General features: G+C 40.3%; 1 protein-coding gene across 4 annotated transcripts in view; it reads left to right on the forward strand.

Moving 5' to 3' along the window:
- The window catches only part of LOC126481694 (zinc finger protein 250-like), a 154,273-nt gene extending 140,547 nt beyond the window's left edge, over positions 1-13,726 (forward strand). For all 4 annotated transcript variants that reach the window (XM_050105638.1, XM_050105639.1, XM_050105640.1 and 1 more), the window contains one exon: positions 12,584-13,726. In XM_050105638.1, coding sequence (XP_049961595.1) covers positions 12,584-12,967 — 384 coding nt within the window. In that variant the 3' untranslated portion in view covers positions 12,968-13,726. The remainder of the gene's footprint in view (positions 1-12,583) is intronic.
- The last annotated feature ends 344 nt before the right edge of the window (positions 13,727-14,070 follow it).

The raw sequence follows: 14,070 nt of genomic DNA on the forward strand, positions 1-14,070 counted from the left end.
CATCTTATGGAAACAAAATAAAAAATCATTATTTCTACAGAAAAAGAATCTCCATAGCATCATATGTGTGAGAAATTGTGCTTAAACAAGAAAGACATATATGGTCAACCACTGCCTTGTCTGGATCTTAGTGTTAAAATAACTCCTTAGTTGCCTTTAGTCTGGATTTTAGAGATGTCATTACACTATTGATAATCTGACTGTGCTGGTGGCAGCTTTATACTAGGCTGTCTTGTGCAAGAACCACTTCTTGTGTATTTTTTGCAAATTGAAAGGGCATGCAATTTTAGATGAAAGTGTAAAATCTTTGACAGTGCAATGTGTGGGACTTCCCGGGATGTCTTCATGTTTTTATGTGACCCTCCCTTTCCCTGTATTCTTTTAAATATCAAGTCAGTGACATAAAATTAGGTCATTGTATACAAGAGAACAGTGTCCTTGGTAGTAGCTACTTATAGTGCATTATCCACGATTGTAAAAAAAAAAAAAAAAAAAAAAAAAAAAAAAAAAAAAAAAAAAAAAAAAAGATCAGTGCTCCTTATTTGTGGAATGTTCCAATTTTCTGCTCTTCTCCCAGCCATGTTGTTGTTGTTGTTGTTGTTGTTGTTGTTGTTGTCTTCCTACATCTGTTTGAACCTGCTTACTGTAGTCTTCTTCTTGGCCTCCTCCTACAATTATTATCCCCCACACTTCCCTCCAGTACTAAATTGATGATTCCTTGATGTCTCAGAATATGTCCTATCGACCAGTCCCTTCTTTTAATCAAGTTATGACACAAATTTCTTTTCTCCCCAAGCCAGTTCAGTATGTCCTCATTAACAGGCTCAAAATTCTTGACTGAGAAGTCTGTATGTATTATTCTTAATCATTTGTGTCATGAGTTCAACCTTCCAGAAATTACAATCAGGAGACACCGTTTTAAATTGTAAAGAATTTCTGAGATACACACATTTTGGGTGGTGAACTTAAGCCGATTGCCACACTTGAGGGATCTCACAGCTTGGGCACTATAAATGGAAGACAGTTTAAAGTGAGTGAGTTACAAGATAAGGGGAGCAGACCAAATTTCTGCATCAACATATATACTCTGCTAGCCACCAGGTGGTGTGTGGCGGAGGGCACAATTTGCGCCAAAGTCATATTTCCCCCACTCTGCTCCACTCGCGGACCGTGCGAATGAAAAACGACTGTCTGAACGCCTCAGTACAAGCTCTAATTTCCCTTATCTTTGAATGGTGATCATTGCGCGATTTGAAAGTTGGTGGTAATAATATATGCTCTACATCCTTGGTGAAGATTGGATTTCGGAATTTAGTGAGCAGCCCCTTCCATTTAGCGCGCCGTCTATCTGCAAGTGTGTCCCACTTCAAACTTTCTATGAGATTTGTAACGCTCTCGCGATGGCTAAATGTACCAGTCACTAATCTTGCCCCTCTTCTTTGGACCTCCTCAATCTCTTGATTCGGACGCAACTGGTAAGGGTCCCATACAGACAAACAATACTCTAAGACTGGACGAACTAACGTATTGTAAGCTATTTCCTTTGTTGAAGGCTTGCATCACTTCAGGATTTCCGTACCCGTTACTTGGGTAATCTGATAATTCCATTTAAGATCTTTTCGAATAGTCACACCCAGATTCTTGACAGTTGTTACCGCTTCCAAAGACTGGGCATTTATTTTGTACTCGTACATTAATGGGGATTTTCGCCTTGTTATACGCAGTAGGTTACACTTACTAATATTGAGAGATAACTGCCAGTCATTACACGACGCATTAATTTTCTGCAAATCCTCATTGATTTGTTCACACCTTTCGTGTGATACTACTTTCCTGTAGACTACATCAATTGGAAAACAGTCTAATGCCGCTGTCAGTACCATCAATCCGATCGTTTATGTAAATCGTAAAAAGCAGCTGATCTATTATGCTGCCCTGGGGCACACCTGACACTTGTTTCTGTTGAAGTCACCCCATTCAGGACAACATACTGCTCCCTGTCTGTTAGAAAATTTTCTATCCAAGCGGATATGTCATTGGATAGACTGTAAGCGCGCACTTTTTGGAGCAGGTGACAGTACGGAACGGAGTCAAACACCTTTCAAATGTTGAGAAATATGGCATCAACTTGGGAGCCGGTATCTAGAGCCTGTTGTATATCATGCACAAAGAGGGCCAGCTGTGTCTCGGACGACTGCTGTTTCCTAAAACTGTGCTGGTTTCTGCAGATGAGCTTCTCAGAGCCTGGGAAGGTCATTATGTCTGAACACAAAATATGTTCCATGATTCTACAACAAATCAATGTCAGTGAAATTGGCCGGTAATTTTGTGCATCCGATTTTCTACCCTTTTTATAGATTGCTATGACCTGGTCCCTCTTCCAGTCCCGTGGAACTTTCCGCTGTTCCAATAATCTCTGATAGATGATGGATAAGAATGGTGCTATATTTGTAGCATAGTCAACATGTAATCTTACGGGGATACCGTCTCGGCCAGATGCCTTCCTGGTGTCTAAGGATCTTAACTGTTTTACAATTCCAGATACACTAAACACTATATCAGCCATCCTTGCATTTGTTTGATAATTGAAAGGGGGAATGGTGTTGCAGTCCTCTACTGTAAACGTGTTTTTGAAAGCTAGGTTTAGAATTTCGGCCTTCTGTTTATCATCATCAGTTACATTACCCATACTGTCAGCAAGAGAAGGTATTGATTTATTTATAGTGTTCATAGATTTTATGTACGACCAAAATTTTTGGGGGCTATTTTTAGAATCTGCAGATAAAATATTGCTTTCAAATTCGTTAAAAGAATCTCTCATTGTCCTTCTGATAGCTGCTTTCATTTCGCATAATTTCTGTTTCAAGGCAGTGTCTACGTTTAAAACGACTGTGCAAAATTCTCTGCTTTCTCAGCAACTTCCTAATGTGTTTGTTGTACCAAGGTGGATCTTTTCCATTCCCTATAGTTTTGCTAGACACATACTTCTCTAGCACATGGTGGACAATACCTTTAAATTCCCCTCAAAGATGCTCAGTATCTTTGTGTCCCGTGGTGAATGCTTGGAGCTGACTATGAAGATATTCATTAATGACACTTTTATTTGCATTCCCAAACAAGAAAACTCTACACTGTTTCTTTGGTTTTTTTGCAACTTCCACTGACATAGAAGCCACAATCACATTATGGTCGCTAATACCTTCTTCTAGATTAACTTCCTCAAAAAGATCAGGTCTGTTTGTCACCAAGATATCTAATATGTTCCCATCTCGAGTTGGTTTCCTAACCAATTGCACTTGTAGAATAACTTTACACCAATCTTTGCTAAAAAAAAACCCATGTGCACGCCACAAGTACTGTGTTACCCATGTAGCTGCTTCCTGTGTGTAATGCACCCCTGATATATCGAGGGGTATCCTACAACCTTCCACCCCATAGCGTATGTTGAGGAATCTACAACCATTTCGTCACAAAGTCGACATAGCCTCTGGTTTAGATTCTCCACTTGACTCCAAACCAGAGGACCCCGGTCCAACCTCGATAAGATGCTGCAGATCGTCAGCTTGGCTTCCACTCCTTGAGAGATGGAGGCCGCCTTCACCAATTTAGCCTGCCGTCGAAAGGACCCAAGGATTTCCTCAGAACCCCGACGACAGGCATCGTTGGTGCCGACATATGCAACAATATGCAGCTGGCTGCACCCTGCACGCTCCATAGCTGCTGGAAGAACCTCTTCCACATCCCGGACAAGGCCCCCCGGCAAGGACACTGAGTGAACGTTGGACTTATTCCCCGCCCTAGTCGCTATGTTCCTGAGGGTCTCCGTGACCCACCTAACATTGGAGCTCCCAATAACTAACAAACCCCTACCCCCACGTACCTGTCCGTACCTTGCTGAAGGAGCTGCCACTATCCTGGCAGAAGGTGCATTCTGATCTTGCTCAGTGATAGGCGGTAAATCATCAAGTGGAGCAGAACTGATATCTGGCGTTCTGCAAGGTTGTGTCATAGGCCATCTGCTGTTCCTGATTTACGTAAATTATCTAGGTAATAATCAGAGCAGCCCCCTTAGATTGTTTGCAGATGACACTGTAATTTACCATCTAGTAAAGTCATCATATGATCAATTCCAATTACAAAACGATCTAGAGAGAATTTCTGTATGGTGTAAAAAGTGGCAGTTGGCACTAAACAAAGAAAAGTGCGAGATCATCCACATGGGTACTAAAAGAAATACGATAAATTTTGGGTGTACGATAAATTGCACAAATCTAAGGGCTGACAATTCGACTAAATACCTAGGCATTACAATTATGAGCAACTTAAATTAGAAAGACCACATAGATAATATTGTGGGGAAGGCGAAACAAAGACTGCTCTATGTTGGCAGAACACTTAGAAGATGCGACAAACCCACATTAACCCACATTAAACTTGTCCATCCTCTGCTGGAATATTGCTGCGCGGTGTGGGACCCTTACCAGGTAGGAATGACGGAGGACATCGAAAAAGTGCAAAGAAGGGCATCTTGTTTCGTGTTACTGCACAATAAAGGTGAAAGTGTCACTGATACGATACACGAGTTGGGGTGGCAGTCACTGAAACAAAGGCGATTTTCTTTGCAGTGAGATCTATTCATGAACTTTTGATCTCCAACTTTCTTTTCCGAATGCGAAAATATTTTGTTGACACCCACCTACATAGGTAGAAATGATCATAATAATAAAATAAGAGAAATCAGAGCTTGAACGGAAAGATTTAGGTGTTCCTTTTTCCCACACAACGTTCGAGAGTGGAATGATAGAGAAGTAGTATGAAAATAGTTCGATAAATCCTCTGCCAGGCACTTAAATGTGAATTGCAGAGTAACCATGTAAGTGTAGACATAGACGTAAAGTTCCAGTCAGCTATGTCTTACCACCATAAGTGCACTGAGCCCTTCATAATACTTTCAAACCTATACCTGCCTTCCAAAACAAGTAATGCACTCCCTGCAACATTCTGTATCATCCCTTGCCATTGGTCAGAGAGTAGCAGTAGCCAGACTAGGGAATTAATGTCCCATGCGTAGGCTGCTGTTAACACCACTTCACAAACAGATGCATCTGGAGTGTGGTGCCATGATTCACAGACTGTTCAGTATGGTGGCAACCTGGTGAGAGGTCCATTTTTCCAGTGTTTTGGAGAGTCACAGTGATATTACTCCGGGCATCAAGATGAGGAGAGGCATCGTGTATGACTTCAGGTCACATACAGTACTGACTGAAGGGAACTCTTACTGTATAGTGGTATGACACAATCCTGCATTGTTCTCATATGTTACCTACCTCTGCAACAGTATCGTGGTGCCATTTTTTCAACAGGACAGTGTTTGGTCCACACATTGCAGGTGTCCCTATGAAATTTCCTTTCTCCTTTGCAGGGTAAAAATTCATTCTGGAAATAATGCCTTTAGATGTGATTAAACTCAAACTATATCATGTATTCAAGGAGTGCTACTCCAGCAAGGTTTGTAGGATACCTTCTGTTAAGTCTGGAAAGTCAGAGAGAGATACTGGTGGAAGCAAATGTGCGAGAGCAGATTGTTAGTCGTGCCTAGATAGCTCAGTTGGTAAGAGCATTGGCCATTGAAGTGGACATTTTGGGTTTGAGTCCCAGCTCAGCACACATTTTAACCTGCCAGAAAGTTTCAAAAACATTGCACAGTCCATTGCAGAGTGAAAATTCATTCTGGTCTTATGTTTGTATTTGATGTCAACACATTTCTCTTTTTTAGGAAAGCTTTTCTTGTTGTTGACAGTATGCATTTTATATCCTCATTAACCCTGACAACATATGTTGCTGCCCAAATAGCAAAGCTCATGTGCTACTTTTAGCATTTCAGTTCATAATGTAAGTCTCTCAGCATCACATGACTTAATTTAACTTCACTCATTACCCTTGTTTTACTTTATTTATGTCCACCTTATAATCTGTTTTCAAGGCTTTATCCATTCCATTCAATTGCTATTCCAAGAATTGTGCCATCTCTGATAATTAATGCTTCATTGAAAACCTTAAATTTCAGGAAGAAAAATAAAAACTTTAACATGCTATCTAAATTTTCCTTAGTTTCGTTTATTGCCTGCTCAATGTATGGATTGAATAATATGATGGATAGGCTACCCTATTCAATTTCTACCTGCTTTGTCGAGTAGTAGGCAACCTATCACTTCCTGTATTTTATCTGTGATACTGAGAGAAATTCAATGAGTGTATGCTAGTCAACATTGTCAGCAGATTGTATTTAATGTGTCGATGTTATTGTTATTCTCAGTCTGAAGATTGGTTTGATGCAGCTGTCATCGGTAGACTATCCTGTGCATGTTCTTCATCTCTACATAACTACTGTTACAGCATCCACAAATATTTATATCCTTTCACATTTGCAGTAGGCTCTCCGCTTCCTCTTACTTTTAACAACATTGAAAACAGTCTTTCTGTCATGTTGACACTTTCTTCTGATTTCTCACTGCTTTGTACATTATTGTTAGTGACCTTTCCTTCCCCTTTTCTCCCCTCAGTTCTATCCAGCTCATCCTCCCTATTGGAACACCCTTCTTATGTCTCATTTTCCTTCCTCTAGAGCAGGGCTTAACAACTGGCCCGTTTTGAGAGCGAGTACTCGCGTCTGCTCAGGCACGTGCTCGCGAGCAGGTGCAAGGTCGCGGAGTAGGGAGGGAGGGGAAATGCGTGCGCACGTATGAATAGGACCGCAGCGTGCCTATTGAATTTTTGCCGACTGTGTAACTTTAAAAGTACTGCGATCAGCTCTAACAGTCACTTCGCTGGTTAAGAATCATGTCAAGTCGCCGTTGTGTAACCCCAACCATGCTTTCGCAGTTCAACCCCCATTGGGAGGAATTGTATCTGTTTACAGAAAAAGATGGTGTTGCAAAATGTTTAGTATGTCACAAAATGCTGAAGTCTTTTAGGAAATTTAATTTGCAACGACATTATATGTCGTACGACGCGAAAGACTACGGAAGTGGAAAATGTAATGGACCAGATCGTGCACAGGAAGTTATTAAACTTAAAAGGAAGCTATCCGAAGAAGATCTGGATGACGAAGAAAAATCAACTGAGGCAGCTCTCAGAGTGAGCTACAAAATTGCTTTCTTTTTAGCAAAATCCCTGCGCCCCTTCACTGATGCTGATTTAATAAGAGATGTTTGGTAGTTGCAGCGGAACATTTGTGTCCATCTCAAGTTGAACAGTTTCGGATTGTGCCATTATCTGACATGACCATTATGCGTCGCATACAGGACATGGCAGACGACGTCCAGATCCACCTTGCAAATATCTATAAAGATTTTATGGCGTATTCTCTAGCTCTGGACGAAAGTGTTGATATAACTGGAACAGCGCAGCTTTCCATATTTATTAGAGGTGTTAATAGAGATCTTCGGGTGAGGAAGGAGCTCCTCGATGTAGTAGCCATGAAGAACACTACAGCCGGAGGTGATATTTTAAGTAGTATTGAAGAAAGTGTTGAAAATATAGGATTGTCGTGGAATTCTTTAGTTTCAATGTCTAAGGACGGTGCACCAGCGATGACGAAAAAAATTAGGTTTCGTTGCGCTGTTGAAGGAGAAGACCGTGCCGAATGAAATAAGGGGCGTTCACAGTGTGATCCACCAGGAAAACTTATGTGCAAAGAGTATCACTCTAAAAAATGTGATGAGTGTTGTTGTTCGTACAACCAATTATATAAGGAAGCATGGGCTACAACACAGACAATTTAAAAGCATTCTTGAGGATGTAGAAAGCCAGTATGGTAGCCTGCCTTATTACAGCGAGGTCCGCTGGCTTAGTCGTGGCAAATTATTAAATCGAATTTTTGCCTATTAGATGAGATAAATATGTTCATGGAAATAAATAACATGTTGTTGTTGTTGTGGTCCTCAGTTCTGAGACTGGTTTGATGCAGCTCTCCATGCTACTCTATCCTGTGCAAGCTTTTTCATCTCCCAGGACCTACTGCAACCTACATCCTTCTGAATCTGCTTAGTGTATTCATCTCTTGGTCTCCCTCTACGATTTTTACCCTCCACGCTGCCCTCCAATACTAAATTGGTGATCCCTTGATGCCTCAGAACATGTCCTACCAACCGATCCCTTCTTCTGCTCAAGTTGTGCCACAAACTTCTCTTCTCCCCAATCCTATTCAATACTTCCTCATTAGTTATGTGATCTACCCATCTAATCTTCAGCATTCTTCTGTAGCACCACATTTCGAAAGCTTCTATTCTCTTCTTGTCCAAACTATTTATCGTCCGTGTTTCACTTCCATACATGGCTACACTCCATACGAATACTTTCAGAAATAACTTCCTGACACTTAAATCAATACTGAATGTTAACAAATTTCTCTTCTTCAGAAACGCTTTCCTTGCCATTGCCAGCCTACATTTTATATCCTCTCTACTTCGACCATCATCAGTTATTTTGCTCCCCAAATAGCAAAACTCCTTTAGTACTTGAAGTGTCTCATTTCCTAATCTAATTTCCTCAGCATCACCCGACTTAATTAGACTACATTCCATTATCCTTGTTTTGCTTTTGTTGATGTTCATCTTATATCCTCCTTTCAAGACACTGTCCATTCCATTCAACTGCTCTTCTTGGTCCTTTGCTGTCTCTGACAGAATTACAATGTCATCGGCGAACCTCAAAGTTTTTATTTCTTCTCCATGAATTTTAATACCTACTCCGAGTTTTTCTTTTGTTTCCTTTACTGCTTGCTCAATATACAGATTGAACAACATCGGGGAGAGGCTACAACCCTGTCTTACTCCCTTCCCAAACACTGCTTCCCTTTCATGTCCCTCGACTCTTATAACTGCCATCTGGTTTCTGTACAAATTGTAAATAGCCTTTCGCTCCCTGTATTTTACCCCTGCCGCCTTTAGAATTTGAAAGAGAGTATTCCAGTCATCATTGTCAAAAGCTTTCTCTAAGTCTACAAATGCTAGAAACGTAGGTTTGCCTTTCCTTAATCTTTCTTCTAAGATAAGACGTAAGGTCAGTATTGCCTCACGTGTTCCAGTGTTTCTACGGAATCAAAACTGATCTTCCCCGAGGTTGGCTTCTACTAGTTTTTCCATTCGTCTGTAAAGAATTCGTGTTAGTATTTTGCAGCTGTGACTTATTAAACTGATAGTTTGGTAATTTTCACATCTGTCAACACCTGCTTTCTTTGGGATTGGAATTATTATATTCTTCTTGAAGTCTGAGGGTATTTCGCCTGTTTCATACCTCTTGCTCACCAGATGGTAGAGTTTTGTCAGGACTGGCTCTCCCAAGGCCGTCAGTAGTTCCAATGGAATGTTGTCTACTCCGGAGGCCTTGTTTCGACTCAGGTCTTTCAGTGCTCTGTCAAACTCTTCACGCAGTATCATATCTCCCATTTCATCTTCATCTACATCCTCTTCCATTTCCATAATATTGTCCTCAAGTACATCGCCCTTGTATAGACCCTCTATATACTCCTTCCACCTTTCTGCTTTCCCTTCTTTGCTAAGAACTGGGTTTCCATCTGAGCTCTTGATATTCATACAAGTCGTTCTCTTATCTCCAAAGGTCTCTTTAATTTTCCTGTAGGCAGTATCTGTCTTACCCCTAGTGAGATAGGCCTCTACATCCTTACATTTGTCCTCCAGCCATCCCTGCTTAGCCATTTTGCACTTCCTGTCAATCTCATTTTTGAGACGTTTGTATTCCTTTTTGCCTGCTTCATTTAGTGCATTTTTATATTTTCTCCTTTCATCAATTAAATTCAATATTTCTTTTGTTACCCAAGGATTTCTACTAGCCCTCGTCTTTTTACCTACTTGATCCTCTGCTGCCTTCGCTACTTCATCCCTCAAAGCTACCCATTCTTCTTCTACTGTATTTCTTTCCCCCATTCCTGTCAATTGTTCCCTTATGCTCTCCCTGAAACTCTGTACAACCTCTGGTTCTTTCAGTTTATCCAGGTCCCATCTCCTTAAATTCCCACCTTTTTGCAGTTTCTTCAGTTTTAATCTACAGGTCATAACCAATAGATTGTGGTCAGAGTCCACATCTGCCCCTGGAAATGTCTTGCAATTTAAAACCTGGTTCCTAAATCTCTGTCTTACCATTATATAATCTATCTGATACCTTTTAGTATCTCCAGGGTTCTTCCATGTATACAACCTTCTTTCATGATTCTTAAACCAAGTGTTAGTTATGATTATGTTGTGCTCTGTGCAAAATTCTACCAGGCGGCTTCCTCTTTCATTTCTTAGCCCCAATCCATATTCACCTACTATGTTTCCTTCTGTCCCTTTTCCTACACTCGAATTCCAGTCACCCATGACTATTAAATTTTCGTCTCCCTGCACAATCTGAATAATTTCTTTTATTTCATCATACATTTCTTCAATTTCTTCGTCATCTGCAGAGCCAGTTGGCATATAAACTTGTACTACTGTAGTAGGTGTGGGCTTCGTATCTATGTTGGCCACAATAATGCGTTCACTATGCTGTTTGTAGTAGCTTACCCGCATTCCTATTTTCCTATTCATTATTAAACCTACTCCTGCATTACCCCTATTTGATTTTGTGTTTATAACCCTGTAGTCACCTGACCAGAAGTCTTGTTCCTCCTGCCACCGAACTTCACTAATTCCCACTATATCTAACTTCAACCTATCCATTTCCCTTTTTAAATTTTCTAACCTACCTGCCCGATTAAGGGATCTGACATTCCACGCTCCGATCCGTAGAACGCCAGTTTTCTTTCTCCTGATAACATCCTCTTGAGTAGTCCCCGCCCAGAGATCCAAATGGGGGACTATTTTACCTCCGGAATATTTTACCCAAGAGGACGCCATCATCATTTAATCATACAGTAAAGCTGCATGCCCTGGGGAAAAATTACGGCTGTAGTTTCCCCTTGCTTTCAGCCGTTCGCAGTACCGGCACAGCAAGGCCGTTTTGGTTATTGTTACAAGGCCAGATCAGTCAATCATCCAGACTGTTGCCCTCTTCAGGAACCACACGTTTGTTTGGCCTCTCAACAGATACCCCTCCGTTGTGGTTGCACCTATGGTACGGCTATCTGTATCGCTGAGGCACGCAAGCCTCCCCACCAACGGCAAGGTCCGTGGTCCATAGGGGGGGGGGGGGGGGGATAAATAACATGTGTGTTCCTGAATTGAAAGAGCCTTCATGGAAATGTGATCTCGCGTTCTTAGCAGATTTAACTAGCCATCTGAATGCATTGAACATTTCACTACGAGGTAAAGATCTGCTAATTACTCATTTCATACATCGAATACGAGCTTTTAAAATGAAATTGACACTTTGGGTGAGTCAGCTGGAAACAGGAAATCTAGCTCATTTTCGTAAATTATCATCCATGCAAGATGTTCACAAAGACTGTGAACGTTATTCACATAGTTTAGTTGCCCTTAAGGAAGAATTTGATCAACGCTTTCAAGATCTGACAGCACTAGACAGTGATTCTGATCTGTTCTCCTCTCCATATTCAGCGAATATTGAAGAGATTCGTCCTGAGCTGCAACTAGAAATTATTGACCTGCAGTGTGACAGAGAATACAGAGACAAATTTCAGAACAAGAAAAACATTTTGGAATTTTACAGACACTTCCCTCAGGATAGATTTCCTCATTTGCACAAACTGGCGGCTACAATAATATCAATGTTCGGTTCCATGTATGTTTGTGAATAACTGTTCTCTGCAATGAAATGTAACAAGACGCGCCTGAGAAACGCATTGTCTGATCGAAATTTAAACTGCACACTGCGCCTACGATGTACAAGAACAATTACTCCGCACATAGATGCAATTGTAAAGGGCAAAAAGTACAAGATAACAGAGAATCCCACACTTCAGTGACACCTTTTGTTGTGTAACAGTTCACAAATTAATACGAAAGTAGAGGCATACACTAAGCTAATAAAATTATGTGGCACGTGTACATTCTCCTTTATTTGTTTCATTTGTCACAGTAATAATTCGTTAGTGATATCCCTGCAGGTGGCCGCAGATATACATTGACTGGCAGCAGCTGTTGTGTGTGCCCCACGTGACTCTCCGCTCTGGTCCGGTAGTGGGGGTAGCGTGCTTGCGCTGCTCCGTGCTCGCGCCTTGCTGCTCACAGCTTGCTCCGCGAGCATGTATGTTGTGAAGCCCTGCTCTAGAGTAAAAAAATCATCACTTCAAGTTATTGCTATCAGTTACCCCACAGTCTTGAAAGTGATGTCTCTTCCACTTCCAATCTTTTTAAACAAATTGCATTATTTGAAAGCCAGTCAGCTCTTTAAGTTATGCACTATGTGTCTTTTTTCATCATTTTTGATGCCTCTGTAATAAACATTTTGCCCCACCTCTCACAACAACTCTACTCCGGGGAAGGGAAGGGAAAGGGGGGGGGGGGGCGGCTCTCCTGTTATGCCACTCATATTGTCTAAGGCATAAAGACATTTTGTAGTGACTTTTATAGATGCTCATGGAAAGAAATTAATAATTACTTGGTTAACTTTACTATTACAGGACTCTGATGTTCCAATAGATGTGCCAGTGAAAAGTGGGAGAGGAGCGCACAGTAGTCGTGCAGATCAAGCAAAAATGATAATTCCAGGTGCAGCTGCAAGTACTGTTTCTCAGCAATCTATACAAGAGGATACAGCACCAGCTGAAAGCTATGCTTGTGCTTTATGTGGAGTAGTCTTTGATAACAAGTTTGAAACAGAACAGCACTTTGAATCATTCCATTCTGTTGGGGAGGGAGCACCAGAAACAATTATCATTAGCACAGACAATATTGTAGCCCCCGAAAATGGGATTGTGTTGTCAGAAATAGCCATAGTTGGAAATGAACAGGATAACATTATACTCCCTGACTATGCCACTGAAGCAGATAACAACAGTCAGTAATAACAAGCTGTCCAGTAAGTTATTAGTTTGTGAGTGTGCAGTGTTATGTACACTATTACTCCGTCATTGTCCCAGTATTTTGTCAATGAAAATGGATTATTTTAAAGATGCAATTTTAGATTGATGTAGTTTTTGTGTGTTCTGTTATTAATCAGAATAGATTTTAAGTTGCAATGAGTACAATAGTAATTTTTCAGCAATTCCTGTTTTAAGGAATTATGTACAATTGTAAATACAATGCATTGTTTTTAATGGAGTTCTAGAAAACTGTGCACAAACTGTCGAGTATATTTTGGCCCGAGGCAATGGACCTGAATGACCACTTACTACATTTTTTGTTTATTATACAGTTGATTTGTAAAAAGATACAATTTAATGTTTATATACTGAATATGTCATAGTACAATAAAAACAGTTCAACTTTGTGATGTGACAGATTTTAATTGTATGTAGTTTATAGAAACAGGAATGGATGTCAAGTCTTAGGCTTGGCAAGCATATCAGAAATATCTCTTTCTGTTTCAAAAGAAGAAGGCTCCGGTCATTCATGTGTCATGCAAGAGAGTAAATGGATGAAAGAGCATATTTTTGGATTATAAAAGTTCTCCTTGATTTGTGCAGAATTCAGTGGTTGCCTTAAGCACTCTTCACTTTCTTACTCTATATGAATATGTATGTACATATTTTATATCATTGTTCAACATTTTGTCAGGAAAAAATTAATAAACAAAGTTCACTTAATGAATTTTCCAGTGGAAAGACCACAATTTTTTTATTATATTATAATATTGGATAATTTTTTCATGATTTATAGTTGTGTACATTTGTGTTTCTACCTGATGAAGATTTACATTGTATGGCACTAATTTCATCCCTCTTTAAATACTGGTGCCAAAACCTCTGCATCAGTAAATAAATTAAAAGAAAAGGTAGAAGAATGTAAACATTATGCCATATATTCTTTCGTGTTTGCTGTTATCTCATTTAAATCCTATCTGCCTAATAAACTACGAAACTAGAGTGAGACAACAGCAAACGCGGAAAAATATACGTATCATGTCATGTTTATATTTGTATTATTCTTATGCTCAATAGTGATACAG

This window comes from Schistocerca serialis, chromosome 5, assembly GCF_023864345.2.
Source record: "Schistocerca serialis cubense isolate TAMUIC-IGC-003099 chromosome 5, iqSchSeri2.2, whole genome shotgun sequence".
In the NCBI taxonomy this organism is placed as follows: Eukaryota; Metazoa; Arthropoda; class Insecta; order Orthoptera; family Acrididae; genus Schistocerca; species Schistocerca serialis.